This window comes from Theobroma cacao, chromosome 3, assembly GCF_053813885.1.
Source record: "Theobroma cacao isolate CCN51 chromosome 3, ASM5381388v1, whole genome shotgun sequence".
In the NCBI taxonomy this organism is placed as follows: domain Eukaryota; kingdom Viridiplantae; phylum Streptophyta; class Magnoliopsida; order Malvales; family Malvaceae; genus Theobroma; species Theobroma cacao.
In genome coordinates this window covers 40,704,697-40,722,168 of record NC_142641.1, presented here as the reverse complement: position 1 = coordinate 40,722,168, position 17,472 = coordinate 40,704,697, and the positions used below count along the sequence as shown (strand labels likewise).

The following is a 17,472-nucleotide window of genomic DNA, read 5'->3' as shown; positions in this document are numbered from 1 at the left end:
TTTTTTAAAAAGCATGCAGTGCATTGGTTTTCTCGTTCATAACCCAATCAATAAGCAACAGGCTCTGTCAGCTAAGCCACTTTTGTCCTCTGAATTCATTGATTAATATCTCTCTTAAAGGTTTAATCTATATATCAAACAAACTGTCAATTGTTGCAAGATTGTTTTATTTTTAATTCGAAGAACATTTAGAAGATAATTACTCCTAATTCTTATGCTTTGGGCATGAAGACCAATTCTTTAACCCCTAGGGAATGTTGCCTTGAAGACTTTTGGGCCTGGCACCATTCACACGGCCGCCTTCCCAAGTATCTTTGAGAAGTTTAATTAATTACATTAATATAATTTAAATACCTGAGCATGCTTCTGAAAATTTTAATTATGATAATTGATTTAGTCTTTGTATCTCTGAAATGATTCAAAGCCAGATGAGGGGCTAAAAGCAGAGATCGATACGAGGATGATAATATATAGAAGCCTAATAGGGAAACCTAACCAGGCATCAAATTACAAAAGAATTTAGATCATCATTTGTAAAGTAATTTAATAAATTTGGTGCTTCACAAAATGATAAGGGTGGAGGCCTTTTTTTTTCTTTCAAACATGCAGCGATATACACCTACTAAACAGGAAGACACTCATTTTGATTCACATCCAACTTCGCAAGAGAATCATTACAGTGAATAATTTTTCTAATATTATTTCAAAAGAAAACACAATTAATGACTTCTTATAATGCATAAATTTATTATGAAAATCTGTATTGCTCCCACAAAGTATTTTATAAGGATTTAAAGCCCAAAGACAGCAACCGAAGAATCCACAAAATATAGTAATAAATTGTAGTGGAAAAACGCATCAAGACTTTGAGTTCACCAACTTGACCGAGCAATAATAAAAACCTGCATTTGCAGAGATCACTTTCTGTTGCACTTTAAAACTAAAAGACGTTCCTTCTTTCCACTTTGTCTCCTTGCCTTGCATATATACACCTGCCGCCCACTACATCCGATGAATATACTAGAGAGTAAACTTGTACTAGTACATGATTTTCGTTCTTCAATTACTCAGTGGTCCAGAGGCACAGCAGTTGCTTGGAGAAAGGAGAATGCGTGTTTCAAGACTCTCCACTCTCATGCCTAATTCGTACCCTTCCTATTTTCTTTCATTAGTTTTTTTTTTTCTTTTTGGTGCATTGTGAACATTACATAGAGGTTAATTAGAATTGATCCTTGCCATTGATTATGATTCATGAAGGGCGAAGAGATCTAGTCATTACTCTACCTATCCCACAACTCAATGTTTTTAATAGAATTGAAGGTGGGGGAAGATAACTGCAGCGCAGGGCCGCCCACCACCCCTTTCTGATAGTTCTAATTCTTCACAAATGTTATCATATGTACATGTCCTAAAATGGGTAAATTCCTCTTTATAATTTTCTTTAAATTCAGGCATCAAATTATCAAATGAAGTAAATGGTAGAACGATTCAAAGTAATCCTTAAATTAGCTGCCAGCACGTAGTCAAACTTCATGCACGTGCTATCTTTTGCTTTTGAGAATCGATTTTACATGGAAAAAGATACGTCTGTGTAGATGGGCATTGAGATTTCTTTTCAAGGGGTTTAGTCAATTACAGGGAAATGACAGTCATCTGAATGAGATTGTGGATCTCGGGAAAATCAGTAAGCAGTCGCTGACGTTTATATGTGGAATGCAGATTTGAGTTTTGTGAAAATACAGTGGTAGCTAGATTTATAATAATCAATCTTCCTCAACCCCAAAAAGAAATCGTCCTTCATCATCAGCTTCCTCATATCTCTGGTAAAAATCATACTAGTGCATGGCAGACTTCAATAATGCCAATTAAAGGGTCTCAAAAGTCACGAAGAGAGCTGGAAATCTAAACTTCATTGGTAACTGATGTTTACTTCAACTATTAAATTTCTCAACGCGATAAAACAGACAAAGTCATGCCACTGTGATCAAAGTTTCTTCCACCTCATTAGCCAACATCTTTTAACTAAGTAGGTTATACAAAATCTCTATTTAACATATGGGTAAAGCCGGGTAAGACTAACCTTTTGGATTGATCCAAGGAATAATGTATAGATGAGATAGATTTCCATCCACAAGAAAAACTAGAAGGCCATGAAAAGGAGTTTCAAAAGATAGGAACAGAAAGATACCTCCTTTTAACATAAAGAAAGCAAGCACAGCTGAATGGAATCAATTCTGGAGAATATATCTCCACTTGATGAAGCTTCAAATCTTAAGTTGGGCTCTTTGTCTTCCACTAAGGCCTCCAAAAAAAATAAAAATGCAATTTAATGTACTTGTTTCCAAGACAAACATGAATTATTAGTGCCAAGAGGGCGAGATGATAGAGCCTCCTGCAAATCCAACAACTACCACCAGCAACAAGATGTAGCAAAATCCTTAATTTATATGTAGGATAGGAATTAGGAAACTAGTCAGCTTACTATTATTCTTCCTTTTGATTTCCCCGAGAGACCTGTAACTAACTGAACAAGTGACAAGAAATTAAACCCTAATTAAAAGGCTGTTGATATTATTAAATAAAAGAGAATAAAGGGTTTGAGACTTTTGAGTTCAACTCGGTAAGGCAGGAATTGCAGAAAAGACGTAGTATTTCATCATATGAGGAAAAGAAAAAGAGCTGGAGAGACTGACAGAAACACACACAGTCATAATAACTGGATTTGAAAGAAAACATACTATAATTGTATAAAAAGATCAATGATGAAAAATTAACCACTATCTGATTCAGGCAGAACAAACCCATAGTCAAAACTTTTCATCATTACACCAATCTGCTTGTAATTAAACGACCTTAATTTATATATATTGAAACAAACCCCATGAACACATATGGTAAATATATATATATATATCTGCTGTAACGGCTAAAAGAATAAAGAAATGATTACTCACCTGTTAAACTAATCATGCTACTGGTGATCGATGAAATCCAAGAATAAAACCACTGTACTTCCATGTAAAAATATTAAAAGTGGAAGCAGTAATTAAGGGGAATGAAGCCTGGTCCAAGAGCACAAATTAAACAGGGAATAAGACTATCTTTCGATTGATCTTGAAAGCTAATCAGTTTTTAGGCTCGAAACAGATCAAAATAGATGGAGAGTTGGGTGCTCTTGAACCAGACAACATTCCCCTCAACAAGAAAAGCTTCCCACCTGGAAACTATCTTCCTTGATCTTCCTTCTTCGCTTTTCCGTTATTCTTTCCTTCAATACAACAATTCTTTTGCGGGTTTCGTGTGATATATTGTTGATGACGATGAACATAATCATTTGATTTTACGAGAGAAAGTAAAAGCGGTGAAAGAGAGAGATTGAGGAAGAACATGGGGGTCCCGAGGTCGTGGTCATTTCTGGAACCCAGCTGTTGGGTTGGGTTCAGCCCTGTTCTTTTTCTCTAACTTTTGGAACTCTAAATAATAAGCAAATCCTGTAAAAAACTGCCCAATGGATTTTGGTCATCATGATCTTCTTATTGAGTATGCAAAAGTGACACTGTGATTTTTCTGATAGGAGTATCATGTAATACAGTGTCAGTGGGCTCATGTTTCTACCTCGCACCAAATTGTAAGCAGTGTCCCTCTCAATAATTTAATAACCAAAAATAAAAAATAAAATAAAAGTAATGCTAGTATAGTTTAATCCAATCACGAGTTGTCACCTAGGACGAGTTCTAAATATTTCTGAAATCTTTGCAGTGTAACAAGGTGTAATGTAATTTTGCCGACATTAAAGACAAAAAATTGTTATTAATTTATAATTTTTCCAATATCTTTTCGGTGGTGGATTTTGTGTAATTATATCTATAAGCTTTTATAATACTGTTTTTAACGCTTTTTTTTTTTTAACAGTTGAAATCAAATTTCAGTCACAAGCATTGATCAATTCATCAATGAAAAACACGTCAACAACTTGTAACCAAAACAAAAAAAGAAATAGAAAAACATGCAACAGCTCTCTTTATTGATTCTGCAATTAATTAAACAATTTATACTTGTAGCAGTGTGCTATTGAAGAACAATAGGAAGAGAGAGAGATGCACATGAAAGTATGAGAGCTATTGTTTTGGGTAGATAGCCTAAAAGAACCACTACTTTGACTGAGATCGTATAAAGCACAACATGTAAGATGTGTCAGGTTTTTCCCGATTCAAGTCAAAACCTAGATCGACAGTTCTTTGGGAAAACTTCCAAGCAATAAACATAGGGGAGTTTTGACCATTATTAAGAATTCAGATGAGTTCTCCATTTTCTTTTTATGTGGATGGGGACTGCGGCGATGAGTGCCTAGGAGGACGAGATCAGATATTTTCAGTCACATTTTGGTCATACAACAGAATATTAAATCTCTTTTATCTTCTCTCATGCATTTGAATCAATCAAAGGGGAAGCTAAAGTCTGAAAAAGTCATGCCACCTCCTTCACCAAAAAAGACAAAAAAGAAAAAAAAAGTTAAATAGATGTGGCTGTTGAAGCCCATTATGGTCTACTTCCTAAACTTTCAATGGGCTTAGCTTGGTGGGTAGGTAGGCTCACAAGATTTCTTATTCTCTAAGTTTCTGGATTAATGGCCTAGGTCATGCCCAACATTTGAATTTAAATTCCGGCATATATCACAAATTAGATACTGCTATGAATTAAATGTTACATATGGTTCAAGTATATACTATCTGTTCAAAGAAAAGCAGTAGTATTTGTGAACAGTTGTTTAATTCTTAGCAAATGACGAACTTTTTTAATTAATAAAACACATAATTAGCTAGTTTTTAACTCATATACAGGTTATCAACCGTATTAATTGTTGAGGACCAATGAGTTAAACCAGCGACCCAAAAGTTTTTGTGATGAACGAAACAAAGATGGATGTCTGCCATTCTTAAAACCCCAAACCCCAATTATTCAGACCGACTCACAGCTCACAAACTTCGAGTTTAAGCCGAACAAATGATGAGAGAGAGAGAAACTCGGAAAAAGAGTACCACCAAACTCGGTTTGAAATTCAGTGCACGTAACTTTAGTTTTGTCCTCATTGTCGGCAGCCACTGGGCATTTTGCACCAATCGTCCAACAGCGCGTGTCTTGTTTGGGCGCCATTGAACAGCCCTGGCCAAAGGTAGACCTGAATGGTTTGACATTTGCTAACAATTTTGGACGCCCACGCTTTGCCTAAAGGGCAACACAACAGTGGAATTGTGGCCGTTCAATGATAAATCAAGGCGTCGTTTTCAGGAGCACTCGGTTTTATGGCGTCCCTTTGCACGCAGCCTTTAATGATAACGCACAGCCTAGCCTCCTGGACTTGGGACAGCTATCATGCTTTAGAGTACCACAAGACAAAACATATGAATCGACCTTCTAATTGCGGTAAAGGTTGTAATTATTGATGGGTTTTGGCAATTGAAAGAAGTACTCTCCTTTTTGCTCAAGGATTTTCAAGGCTAGGGGCCTTAGCTCGAATCAAAGACGGGCTCCGGAGAGCAGGACGGATGGAGACAAGACAGTGTGAACATTTCCATACCTGACGCATTCGAGCCCACCACTCTAACCACAAATCTACTATCAAGCGGGCCATGAAAGAATCAAGACATTCATTAATTAACAAATTGAAAGTTGTTTCTAATATGTGTGAACTCATTTGTTCTGGTTTAGGCAACGAAAGTACAAGCATAATTATTGTTTTCAAAATCATTTAATAATGATAGAAAATTGCCCTCTGCAAGATCATGGGCAAATGTGATCATAAAAACCCATAGAGGATTCAGTCACCAGACCCATTTGTTCAATTATATAAACTACCGTGTGTTGGAACTACTATTTCCTACCTGTTATATATTGAGTTGCATCAAATAAGTTCAGGCAAATGCCAAGACAAGCCCGATAAGTATACAAGGTTGGGTTGGGGAATGGGAAGAAGAAAGAGGAGAGAAAGAAGGGGGTTGAAGGGAGGGCTCATCAAAAACGCATCTGAAGTTCCCGGAGGAGAGGTCGACGTATGTACTTGCTTAAAGATGACACTTGAACAACCATGGACCATTCACATTTAACCTCCGTTTAGCCATATAAAACAAGTAAAATGGGGACACAGTTGACGGGTGTTGGACTATGTGTTAAATTCATTGGGCTTACCATTGAAAGCGACACATAGCAATATCCCTCGCTAGAAACCAAATTGATTTCTGAAGAATGAGATAACTTTGTTTAGATTAGCTTTGTCCAGAGCCAACTGGTATTATTGGCTGTAAATATTAAAGCCTTGCTTTCATCTGTGATTTAACATGACAACAATCAAACATCTCTTTTGTCCATATTAGGCGAACCTATTTGATCCTCATCTTGTACTCGATGACGTGTGATGGCGCAGCTTAACCTATAAACAAACAATTTTCCTTTTTTTTTTCCTGCTAAGCAACCTAGACATAAAGTGAGGTGGCAAAATCATTACTTTATACTATTGCTTCAGGGAGATGGTATTAACCTTGGAAATTCTCATGGGACAGGTTCTGAATTTCTCCCCAAAGCCAGGTTCAAACCAAGGTCTGATCTTCATGCCAAGTGACATTGACATTAGATCCGATTATGAGTTAACCTTGAACAAGGAAAACAAATAGAGTCGCCTTTCGGAAGAATGATCTCTGGAAAGACGCCAGCTGAAGTGACGTGGAGCCTGTTCGTTCGAGTTCATAACGAAACCAAGTTATTTTTCAAGTACATAACTTGAACCGCGTACTAGCTATTGATGAGGATATATATATATATATATACCCAAGCAGGATAGAACTACATGTTTGATTGAGTTAGGGGCCGGATGTCTCATGCTTTAAGGCAATTATGTCTACAATTTAAACAGAAGTGGATACACGATCTGATTTTATAAGACTTCACTAAGCACAAAGATAATAAAAAAATTCATGCACGTTGTCTCAGCAACTCTCTACTCCTAGAAGAGTAGCAGAAACATTGATCAATAATCAAGCAGCTGCTCTTAATGAAGCTTCCTTTGGCCAATAGTTCAATCAACTATAACTGTAGCAACGTCTTCAAAGGTACAACAAATAGTAGAAAGGGATAATCTTGCTTCAAATCATTAGTCGTCAACAACTGCATGTAAGAAATGATTTAAAATATTAAAGAATGCAAGAACATCCAAAACTGGACTAATATCTACGAATCTTCAAATGCTCGATCGGACAAATATAACTACCCCGCATCCCTGTGGGCACCTTGATTATCGTGAGCGGGACAAGCATGACAGCAAAATCCAAAAGCATCCTACCACACAGCTCCAAATAGAAAGAAAACTGAGAGAAGGTCAGCAATTCTGAATATTTTGGAATTCCCCAGACTTAACAAACAACAAAATGATCTTTGGTTTAGGTGAACAAAGTCAACAAGTAAATCACGAATCTTTAGCTATCTTCCAACCATGGAGAAGTTGAATCTCATGTAAACCCCAGTCCCACATCTCTTCGCCAAACATGAACGACCTCCCAAAGTTAATTGCATTCTATATAAAACGTATACTTGACTATCGAAAATGTTTGGTCCTTTTGTTCTGTTACCGTTCCGATCTTATCAGTGAAAATATTAAAAGGAAAACTTTCTCCTCCACATAATTGTTTGCTTCCTCATTTATTGCCTTTAACTTTCTGCAGGCTTCTTAATGTTTATATAAAGCAAATGCATGCACAGACCATTGCCATCCATGTGCTAATTGCTGTGGCTCCATTTACTTTGGTTAGATATTTCAAAAGCACAAGCGGTTCAGTCAGAGATGTTTTATAACTTTTCCTCTTCTAGATTAAGGGATGCAGCCTTTTGTTACATGTTTGCATGAGTGACAAGAAAAATAGCTTTCCTCCCATTTCTAATTTCATTCATGCAACAGTGCCGGGGTCAGGGCAGCAACCACAGAAGCTGGATTATAGTTTACAAATGGAAAAGAATGAAGACATAGATATCCACAAGGCATAGGAAAGCGAATGTCACACGATAGCTAGCCTTATTGGTTAGGAGAATCCAGCAATCAAACGTCTCAATCATTTGAAAGCAACCATACGAAGTACTTTTAACCATGGCCAACTATATATGTCCAGGCCCCCCTCCTCGGTAGAATTCTAATTCCAAACACATTCACCTTGAAAGGAGATGAAAAAAAAAAGAGTTATAAACTCTCTCTGTAATTACAGATAAGAGTATATTAACCAGGAGTTATATTTAAAACGTTAAAATTCCAATAATGGAGAGAGAGTATCATCCAGCAGCACATGAAGAAGTAGCAGAACAGCCACCTCAAACTCCTAGGAAGAAGAAGAATAAGATGAAGAACAAGAGGAGGTTTAGTGATGAGCAAATCAGGTTACTGGAGTCCATTTTCGAATCAGAGACGAAGCTCGAACCAAGAAAGAAACTGCAACTGGCAAGAGATCTCGGGCTCCAGCCTCGCCAAGTAGCTATATGGTTTCAAAACAGAAGAGCTAGATGGAAGTCAAAACAGATAGAGCAAGATTACAGAACACTCAGAGCTAATTACGACAACTTAGCATCGAGATTTGAATCCTTGAAGAAAGAGAAACAGACCCTAATGTTACAGGTACTCCGATGTTCTACTTCTTACCCTATCACAATGTTCAGTGTGGGTTTATTTAACAGAATTAGTTCCTTACAAGGTCATAGAACTTTTGTTTTCTTTCTCAGTTGCAGAGTCTAAGTAAACTGCTGGCAGAACCTCATGACATAAATAAAGACAGAAAGGGTCTTGACACAGGTGGTGGTTCGGAATCTGGAGATACCAAGTGCGAGCCTGAAGCAGAAGCACAGCCAAGTATCCAACAGGCAGGAGTGGAAGACAGGGGATTCCTTGGCTTACAAATTGAAAACGACAGAGATATCGAGCATGCAGCGCAGCCAGGAGACGAATTTATGAGCATGGACGGATATAGAAATGACTCCCCTGCATCACCTGAAAAATTGTGTGGATTTGATTCGTCTGGTCTGTTCGATCATTCATGTAGCAATTCTCAGTGGTTAAACTTTTGGATTTGAAAAGTGGGCTACACCTACAAAACGAAATGTTTTCCATGTCTGTTTGTTGGTTGTCTTGTGCCATTAGAGTAGGCGAGAATCAGGAAACTGAAGTGGAGGCTCCCTTACTGCCCACCAACGTCAAGCAAGCAACCAAAGCGAAAGGCTTGGAAGGCATAGAAACTGTCCACCGAACATGTTTGAAAAGATCTTCTGAACAAGCAGGACTTGGCAATCTAATTCTCAGTCTATGACTCGTCTCCATGAATTTGCTTGAACATGAGCTAGTAAAGAGTGCAACGGGATGCTAGCGGTTGTAACCAATAGATTTCTCCACTTTCTTTCTTCCTTTTTCTTTTCTCTTTTTGGATTATGGGACCAGATCAACATATAGTACTGCAAATATAGCTTAGGGATTGCTCTCGACCTGCATATGTGCTGCTCCTTTTTAAACACGTCTTAATTTACATTTCATTAAGTCACTCATTGGATTACCAAAGGGCACCAAAAATCCCATCGATCTGCAAACGGATTTGTTAATAAAACAGGAGAGATCAAAGAACCTTTTCCATTAAACACTGCTGCTTCAGAACTTGTGATCACCCTAATTTCGTTTATGCTTAACTTGTCATCATATATACATATATAGTTCATTTATAGTCTCACTGATCTGTGTTTCAATATCAGTACCTCCATCCTTCCTTTTTGTTTAGCATTTGCGCTTTGAAATTGGACAAAGAATGACAGAACAATCGTCCCACCAAACTATCATCGTTATTATAAGAAGGAAAAAACAGAGATGGAGCCTTGCTTTTTCCCTTTAAGTGACCAAGAGGAAAACGATGTAACTATCATTGTTCAATACGAGATCATAAAGTTACTCATTGAAAAAGAAAAGAAACTCCACAAGAACAAGGTTCAATAAAACACGTTTCGCCACCCTTGTGGCCTAATGAATACTCAATTAGGTTAAAAAGAGAATGTTGATGACAGCCAAACGTCACAATTATTTGAAGAAGTTAATTGTTTGGGTACAGATTAAGTACTCAGTTGACGAGCTGCAGGGAATCAACTCGGTGAAAAACAAGTTAAATATTTAATCTTTTGTTTCTCATCAACAAAAGACAGTTTGGCCGAGTGGTCTAAGGCGCCAGATTTAGGCTCTGGTCCGAAAGGGCGTGGGTTCAAATCCCACAGCTGTCAAAGATGGTTTTTTTTTTTCATCTAACTTGATAACCTTTAACTCATTATGATATGGGGCTCAAAATGTAGGGTATCTGGACTTGAATCCAACTTGATAACGGACCTTTAACTCAATATGATATCGGGCTTAAAGTGTAGGGTATCGGACTTGAATCCAACTTGATATCTGGCTTTCAATTCTAACATTTAGCATAAACTGGGTAAAAACATTTTGGGCCACAACATGTGTGACTTAAGCTTAGCATTTTTTGTTTTCGACAACTTCTTGAGCCAGGAGAAAATGACTCATCAAATTGTTTTTAACACGTGAAATTGGAAATTGGAAAGTAATTTGACTTGTGAAAATTTCCTGAATTAGCTTTGTGGTACAAAGTAGTAGTAGTAGTGGTGACTGCGGTGACTGATCGAAGTGGAGGGGTTTCTGAGACCTTGCGTCATCTTTTCTAAGTTTCAATTTCAACCACAAAAGACATAGCGAAACTATAATAACTAACAGCAGACTTCAGTTCTTCGTTCCCAACTACTGGAGTGTGTGACTGAAAACATAGGCGATGGCTTTCTCAAACTCAACTCCCGCAGCTTGCATCACTTGTCTCAGCTCTTCCAATCGATTCGCTCTCCCATCTTCACCTATCAAGTCTCTCAAGTTCCCTCTCTTCTGGCCCTGGCAAAGGGTACTTCATTATCTATCTCTAACCGTGCGTGTTGTTCTGGTTTGATTCTATGGGAGGTATTAATTTTCAGTGGTTGTTTTACTGGGCAGGTGAAGGTGGGTCCTTTGACTGTGTCTCCAATGGGGTTTGGGACGTGGGCATGGGGCAACCAGCTTCTCTGGGGTTACAAGCAATCAATGGATTCTGAACTTGAACAAGTTTTCAATCTTGCCGTGGAGAACGGCATCAATCTTTTTGATACTGCGGATTCTTATGGGACTGGTAGACTCAATGGACAGAGTGAAAAACTTCTAGGAAAGTTCATTAGAGAATTTCGAGGTTGGTTTCTTTCTCTCATTCTAAATATAACCTGCCTTGCTGTGGAATGAACATTGGATTTTGATTTCTGTTGAGAAGCTTCTAAGATGTTTGTTCAACTGACTCTTGTCAATTGTCAACTAATTATAATGCACTCTTTATGTAGTACTGCTTAATTTTGCGATGGTTCTCATAATAAGTTACGGAATTTGAAATTTATACAATTGGAGATTGTTATTCAGTTCTGACACAATTGACCTTTATTATTATAGCTGATAAAACCAGAACTCTTCAGTCATCATGCCAATCTAACAATAGAGAGTGTTAATCTTACCATTCTAGTATTTAATTTTCTATATTGTTGTAATCTCAGGGGAAAAGCGGATAGAAGATGAGATTGTGATTGCTACAAAGTTTGCAGCATATCCCTGGCGTCTAACACCAGGTCAATTTGTTCAAGCTTGCAGGTTTGCTATTCTATTGCTTTTATATAATTGATCCTCTTTTATCTCACAAGTGACCGACATGTAGTAATGATAATTAAATTTGATGAAGAACTGTTTTCCAGGGCCTCTCGGGATCGAATGCAGATTGAGCAAATTGGAATAGGACAGTTACACTGGTCCACTGCAAACTATGCTCCCCCACAAGAATTAGCTCTTTGGGGTGGTTTAGTGGCAATGTATGAGCAGGTTTGCCATTAATTACTTTTAAAGTGGTTATTATCATGCAGTTTACTAGAAAGAAACAAGATTAATCATTTTCCATTGGCATGTGAAAATTGTCCTAGATTCAAACTTCAACCACAAAAAGTTGAGAATATCTTTTTGGCATCATAGCAAGTTTGTTTCTGTAGTCTTTTGGATGATTTTTTTTGTTGTTGTTCACTGACCAAAATCTACTTGATATAAATTTTCAGGGCTTAGTTAAAGCTGTTGGAGTTAGCAATTATGGACCCAAACAGCTTGTAAAGATTTATGATTACCTTAAAGCCAGAGGAGTCCCTCTATGTTCAGCTCAGGTATAGATAATTTAGAAATATTTCTACTTTTTTTATGTTAAGAGGAATTTTGTTTTCGTTATACTTGCTTGTGTTTCATGTAGCAAAACTAAGAACCACTGCATCCTTGAAATATCGTGTTTCCCCCAACACCTGCTTTGTGTTACTTTAAAACCAAGTGCCCTTACGGTTATACTTGCTTTAATTTTTGTGCTTGTGTTTCTTGTTTTCATCAAATTCAAACAATCACATATTTTTGGCCCACTCTTACTGCCATACCTCTGGTTTTGTGATTTTTCTTTTCTCTCTATTCCAACCCTATGTTTTGGAGTTTCTAATCTCCTTGATGGCCATGGCTGCTAGTGGATGCATATGCCCAACTACCTAAAGCCTCCAGTAACAGTACTATTTAAAGATAGCCACAGTTAAACACATGCATAAAAAGTGTCTGGGCTTGTTCTACCTCCCTTCTCCAAAATCCCAACTCTAAGGATGTTAAATGACAGAGAAAAATGTATAAGTGGGTTTAAGCGTTTTAGTGAAGAACATGATTCAACTTGTAGTTTTATTTCGTTTTGTTCATTTGATTCAAAATTTTGTAGAAACGGTTAATTAATAAGAAGTTATAAATATGGTAGCTATTTGCAAATAGCATATTCCTGCTTAATCAAGGACATGGCTGAGTTTATCATGGATGTCAATAAGCTTAGTGCATGGATGATGTATGGGCACTTTTCTATTTTTGGTTTGTGCACAAGAAGAGAGCACTACTGTTCAATCTCTCAGATTTTGTACTCAAAACCACCGCCCAAGCTAAGCCTCAATGGCAGACTATCTAACTAAAATAGAATACTTTGATGTATCCCATGCCTGAACATGTAGCTACTACTAAGAATTCCTTTTGGTTGTTGTGATTCTAAGGCTTACATCGAGAATGACCCCAATTTCAGGTACAATTTTCTCTGCTAAGCAAGGGAGAAGTGCAGATGGAGATTAAGAATATTTGTGACTCTCTGGGTATCCGCTTGATTTCTTATAGTCCTCTGGGACTTGGAATGCTTACTGGAAAATATACACCTTCCAGGCTTCCAAGTGGGCCTAGGTAATAGAAATACTACTGTTTGTTACTTTTAGATAAGCTAAAAGAGATTTAAAGGATCCTCTCAGTGCATGGTCGACTGCTTATTTCATGACAAGTTTTATCGTCTCTTAACAGGGGCCTGTTGTTTAAGCAAATTCTTCCAGGATTGGAGCCCTTGCTGGTTTCCTTAAGAGAAATTGCAGAAAAACGGGGCAAAACCGTACCTCAGGTACTTCTGATGTTAACTTTGCGTGCAACTATTTCATTTGTACGTCGCACTCCATCCTTGAAAATTAAGCAGTCTATTAGAACTTTGAAGTTCTCATTAACAATAACTGAAGTGTGTTATTAGATCTTTGGCCTTATCTTTCAAGTATTCTCTTCTAGAGCACCAAACATCCTCCAACACCAAGTAGTTTTACATCTAGGCCTAGCCTCCCTCTTGAAGGAGAATACAAGCATTGAGTTTGTTGGAACATGCATACTCCCTCCTTCGATGGCCAACCGTTGCATCTGTGTGGCGGGACTTTTATCACTTGGTGCTAGGGTGGTCCTCTGACAAGAATGACATGTTCAAAGTTGCTTGGCCAAGATTTTATTTTAATGGTAAAATAGAAACTACCGTTAGTAGATCACTGGACTGTAAAGTATTCAGTTTGAGTCAAGATGAGATTCTCTTACTCAAACATGAAGAGAAATAAGGAAATCTTCCCTCAATTTTGATGTTAATTAACTTAAGCATTAAACAGGATATGCATGGAATATTCCTAAATAAAATGTCATTTGCAGGTCGCAATAAACTGGTGCATCAGCAAAGGCACCATTCCAATACCTGGAGTTAAATCAGTAAAACAAGCACAAGAAAATTTGGGCGCTCTTGGATGGCGCCTAAGTTCGAATGAGTTGCTTCAGTTGGATTGTGCAGCTCAGCAGTCCCCAAGGAGGATGATCCAAAATATTTTCCAGACAAAATAATCAGTTTGGAACTACAGCGTCGAATCTATAGCATGGAGTGATCCAATCAGGTGCAATTGACGAATGTAATTTTGACGAAATGCAAAAGCAACCCCGAAGAAAAGAACAATTTTGGGGCGCAAACCACAGAAACTGCTGATTAGTGGTATTTCCATCAACTAAAAGGGCTGTGGCAGTAGGATTTCCATCCTATACCTTTCCAACAAATAGAAGAGAGGAGGATTGGAGCAACATCTGTTACCAATTTTGAAGCTGAAATGCAGGAAATGGCGTGATGCCTACAAGTGAAAATTAAATTGTACATGAAGCACAACATACAGTATTCCATGTATCATATTGCAGAGTTGCAAAGTTGTTCATGCACAAAATCATTGAAAAAACTTGTTTTCAGTAGTGGAAATACGGTCCAATATTCCTTTTCAGCTTCATGAGTATTTTATTCTCCACCAAACCATAATTCTAGATGGGAAGCCCCCCGAGCCGAACACAGTTATAAAACAAAAATGAGAATGAAACCATCATTATATCAAAAATAAGAAACTCACTGTCAAAGACAAACAAAATCACATGCACCAAAAGAGGTTCAACTTAATGAAATTAAAGCTATCTTTGGGATAGTCAAGATGTCTGTTATTTAGAACTATATTGTCCAAAAACAACATCCAGAAATCTAATAATACTAAATGTAGAATTCCTCCCTCAAATTTTGCAATCTACTTGACCTTCTTCTTTGGCCTCAACTGTCAACACAAAGAACTAATTGTCAATTGGGTGCAAAGGAAAAGGCAGATGAGGTTTACATGATGAAATCTGGATAGTCATTGGCTCATGCATATTCAACAGAATAACAGCTTAGATGATTTACCTGATTGCTATGTCCACACTTCTTTTTCCTGCAGTTCACAGCACGGGGGTGCAGACGAGCATAACACCTACAGCAAATATGTCAATGGTAAGAATTCCAGAATCAACATAGAGAACAAAAATTTTCAATACTAAATGCATGTCCATTTTATAAAGGAAAACAAAAAATGCAATATCATATAAAGCAGTATGGCATGCTTTTGGGGCTCATAAAATAATTTGATACTTCAAAAAAACAGAACAAAAATGCTGATTTCAAGAATCAGAAGGATGCAGGTACCTATTTAGAGACAAGGGATGATCTAACTAGATGCATAATCAACATACATGCTAGTGCTCCAATCAAGATTCATTTCAAACAAAGTTTGTAAATTACTAAAGAAGTAACCACAGAGAAAATAAAAAGCGCAGACATACTTGCGGCAGATCATCTTGTCCTGGTTGTACTTCCTAGCCAATGCCATCAAAGAAGGCTCAATAATGCCACCACGAAGCCTCAGAACCAGATGCAAGGTTGACTCTGCACAGTTCCACATAAACATTCAAATCAAACTAAACTAAATGTCAGATCATAAACAAAAAGGTAAAGGGTTTGAATTCAACATTCCAGTCCTTCCCCTAATTATGAGTGCTATTTTTCCTCATAGAGATCCATAAAACTATCAAGTAATTTACAATAAAGTCGATAAAGCTATATGAGAGTTAACTGAATTAGTTCAAATGATTCCCATAAATTTCTTCTCCTCTACTTCTCTCATTTGCTCAACAAGCGAACATAATTTTCAACAAGTCCATGGCTTTGATTCACATGTCAGTACGAAACAAATAAATTTAAAGTACTTATAGTATCTTTTCTCAAATTGTAATGAATTTTCTCGAGAATCAACAGGGCCGATGCTCAAGAGTTGTTACCTTTCTGAATGTTGTAGTCGGCAAGAGTACGGCCATCCTCAAGCTGCTTTCCGGCGAAGATCAATCTCTGCTGGTCCGGTGGGATACCTGACAACATTTAAACCGGCAAATCCTCATGATCAACGAACACATTCACTATCTGATTTCCTTCGTAAAACAGGTAGGAGAAAAAAAAAGGTGGCCAAATGAAAGAAGAAAAAAATAAAGAGAGAGAAAGAAAAGAGAGGCATATACCTTCCTTGTCCTGGATCTTAGCCTTAACGTTGTCGATAGTGTCACTGGATTCGACCTCTAGGGTTATGGTCTTCCCCGTTAGGGTTTTCACGAAGATCTGCATTTTCCTAACCCTGCTCCTGCTTCTGTCTCTCTCTCTCTCTCTCTCTCTTCTTCTCAAAGCTTTTCCGTTATCAGTTTCTTTATATAGGTGGATATTATGGACTAGGGTTTTTGGCTATTGTTTGGTTACACGGTTTTTTTTTTTTTTTTCTCGCATTGCAAACTTGGGGTGACAAATGACTGGAAACAGGAATAGGGATAGCAATATCTTTTATTCCTTCATCCACCGATTTTCCCTTTATTAAGTATAAAACTTCGAATAATAATAAAAAAAAGTTATAAAAATTTTATAATGGCCAAAACCAGAAAATAAAAAATAAAAAAAACCTTTTCAGTCATAAATTATAAAATTTCAATAGTGAAATCAAAATTTTATTGTTTACAAAAATAAAATTTTAACTAATAACATAAATAATTAATATGTTACAAATACATAATAATATATGTTACGGATCTTAAAAAAAAAGTAAATTTTCAATTTATAATATAAATAATTTAATATGTTAAGGATGCGTAATATAAATATGTTAGGGATGCTTAGAAAAATAAAATCTTAACTAATAACATAAATAATTTAAAAGAAATCCAAGTTTGAAAATGGATTAGTTATTATTTCATGCTCAAAAAATTAAAAAAAATATGAATAATGTTATTATTTATATGAAAATTTTATATGATAATCTTGGATAACAAATGGAAAAAATGAATGGGGAAGAATGGTAAAATCTTAATAGCATGGAGGTATAAATAATGTATTTTTGCATGGTTGGGCTTTGGAGATCTAAACGAACAATGAACAAAGAAGGGACTTTATGATCATTTCCCCACGTAAGCATTAAACTGTCACGAGCTAAATTAATAATAGATGCAGTATATTGGGAATTTATAAACAACAATTAATCAAACTATGTAATAAGAAACTTTGAAAATATTAGTAGAGTACTCGGATCTTGTCAGGACTCTTACTAGAAAATGTACCGATATAATGGCTGAAGCCTTAGTTTCTATCAAGAATCAAATGATAAACTTATAGTAATGTGTCTTGAGAA

General features: G+C 36.8%; 3 protein-coding genes, 1 long non-coding RNA gene and 1 other non-coding gene across 6 annotated transcripts; 3 read left to right on the top strand and 2 right to left on the bottom strand.

Moving 5' to 3' along the window:
* Positions 1–1,916: 1,916 nt before the first annotated feature.
* On the bottom strand, positions 1,917–3,529 carry LOC18605838 (uncharacterized). Its single transcript, XR_001926904.2, has 2 exons — positions 2,955–3,529; positions 1,917–2,524 (listed from the first exon to the last, which is right to left on the bottom strand). It is a non-coding gene; the product is annotated as an uncharacterized LOC18605838 (long non-coding RNA).
* A 4,641-nt stretch (positions 3,530–8,170) lies between these two features.
* Positions 8,171–9,657, top strand: LOC108661436 (homeobox-leucine zipper protein ATHB-12-like). Its single transcript, XM_018118426.2, has 2 exons — positions 8,171–8,650; positions 8,755–9,657. The coding sequence occupies exons 1-2, from the start codon at positions 8,297–8,299 to the stop codon at positions 9,100–9,102; spliced, it is 702 nt and encodes a 233-aa protein (XP_017973915.2). The 5' UTR covers positions 8,171–8,296; the 3' UTR covers positions 9,103–9,657.
* Positions 9,658–10,204: 547 nt separating this feature from the next.
* Positions 10,205–10,284, top strand: TRNAL-UAG (transfer RNA leucine (anticodon UAG)). Its single transcript has one exon. It is a non-coding gene; the product is annotated as a tRNA-Leu (tRNA).
* A 461-nt stretch (positions 10,285–10,745) lies between these two features.
* On the top strand, positions 10,746–14,733 carry PLR1 (NAD(P)-linked oxidoreductase superfamily protein). Of its 2 annotated transcripts, none has more exons than XM_018117774.2 (8): positions 10,746–10,958; positions 11,048–11,276; positions 11,629–11,722; positions 11,824–11,947; positions 12,175–12,276; positions 13,206–13,357; positions 13,472–13,565; positions 13,724–14,053. In XM_018117774.2, the coding sequence occupies exons 1-8, from the start codon at positions 10,836–10,838 to the stop codon at positions 13,799–13,801; spliced, it is 996 nt and encodes a 331-aa protein (XP_017973263.1). In that variant the 5' UTR covers positions 10,746–10,835; the 3' UTR covers positions 13,802–14,053. The 2 variants fall into 2 exon arrangements, with proteins under 2 accessions (XP_017973263.1, XP_017973262.1); XM_018117773.2 differs by lacking the exon at positions 13,724–14,053 and adding an exon at positions 14,126–14,733 and having other exon boundaries at positions 10,750–10,958.
* A 68-nt stretch (positions 14,734–14,801) lies between these two features.
* Positions 14,802–16,491, bottom strand: LOC18605830 (ubiquitin-ribosomal protein eL40 fusion protein). The gene is made up of 5 exons (XM_018117776.2): positions 16,322–16,491; positions 16,088–16,174; positions 15,593–15,695; positions 15,177–15,243; positions 14,802–15,051 (listed from the first exon to the last, which is right to left on the bottom strand). The coding sequence occupies exons 1-5, from the start codon at positions 16,422–16,424 to the stop codon at positions 15,025–15,027; spliced, it is 387 nt and encodes a 128-aa protein (XP_017973265.2). The 5' UTR covers positions 16,425–16,491; the 3' UTR covers positions 14,802–15,024.
* Positions 16,492–17,472: the final 981 nt, after the last annotated feature.

Coding starts and splice junctions, on each gene's coding strand:
- LOC108661436 (XM_018118426.2), top strand. CDS start 8,297: ATGGAGAGAGAGTATCATCCAGCAGCACATGAAGAAGTAGCAGAACAG. Junction 8,651..8,754: donor AACAGACCCTAATGTTACAG/GTACTCCGATGT, acceptor TTTCTTTCTCAG/TTGCAGAGTCTAAGTAAACT.
- PLR1 (XM_018117773.2), top strand. CDS start 10,836: ATGGCTTTCTCAAACTCAACTCCCGCAGCTTGCATCACTTGTCTCAGC. Junction 11,277..11,628: donor GTTCATTAGAGAATTTCGAG/GTTGGTTTCTTT, acceptor TTGTAATCTCAG/GGGAAAAGCGGATAGAAGAT. Junction 13,566..14,125: donor GGGGCAAAACCGTACCTCAG/GTACTTCTGATG, acceptor TGTCATTTGCAG/GTCGCAATAAACTGGTGCAT.
- LOC18605830 (XM_018117776.2), bottom strand. CDS start 16,424: ATGCAGATCTTCGTGAAAACCCTAACGGGGAAGACCATAACCCTAGAG. Junction 15,244..15,592: donor GACAAGATGATCTGCCGCAA/GTATGTCTGCGC, acceptor TATTTGCTGTAG/GTGTTATGCTCGTCTGCACC. Junction 15,052..15,176: donor AGTGTGGACATAGCAATCAG/GTAAATCATCTA, acceptor TTGTGTTGACAG/TTGAGGCCAAAGAAGAAGGT.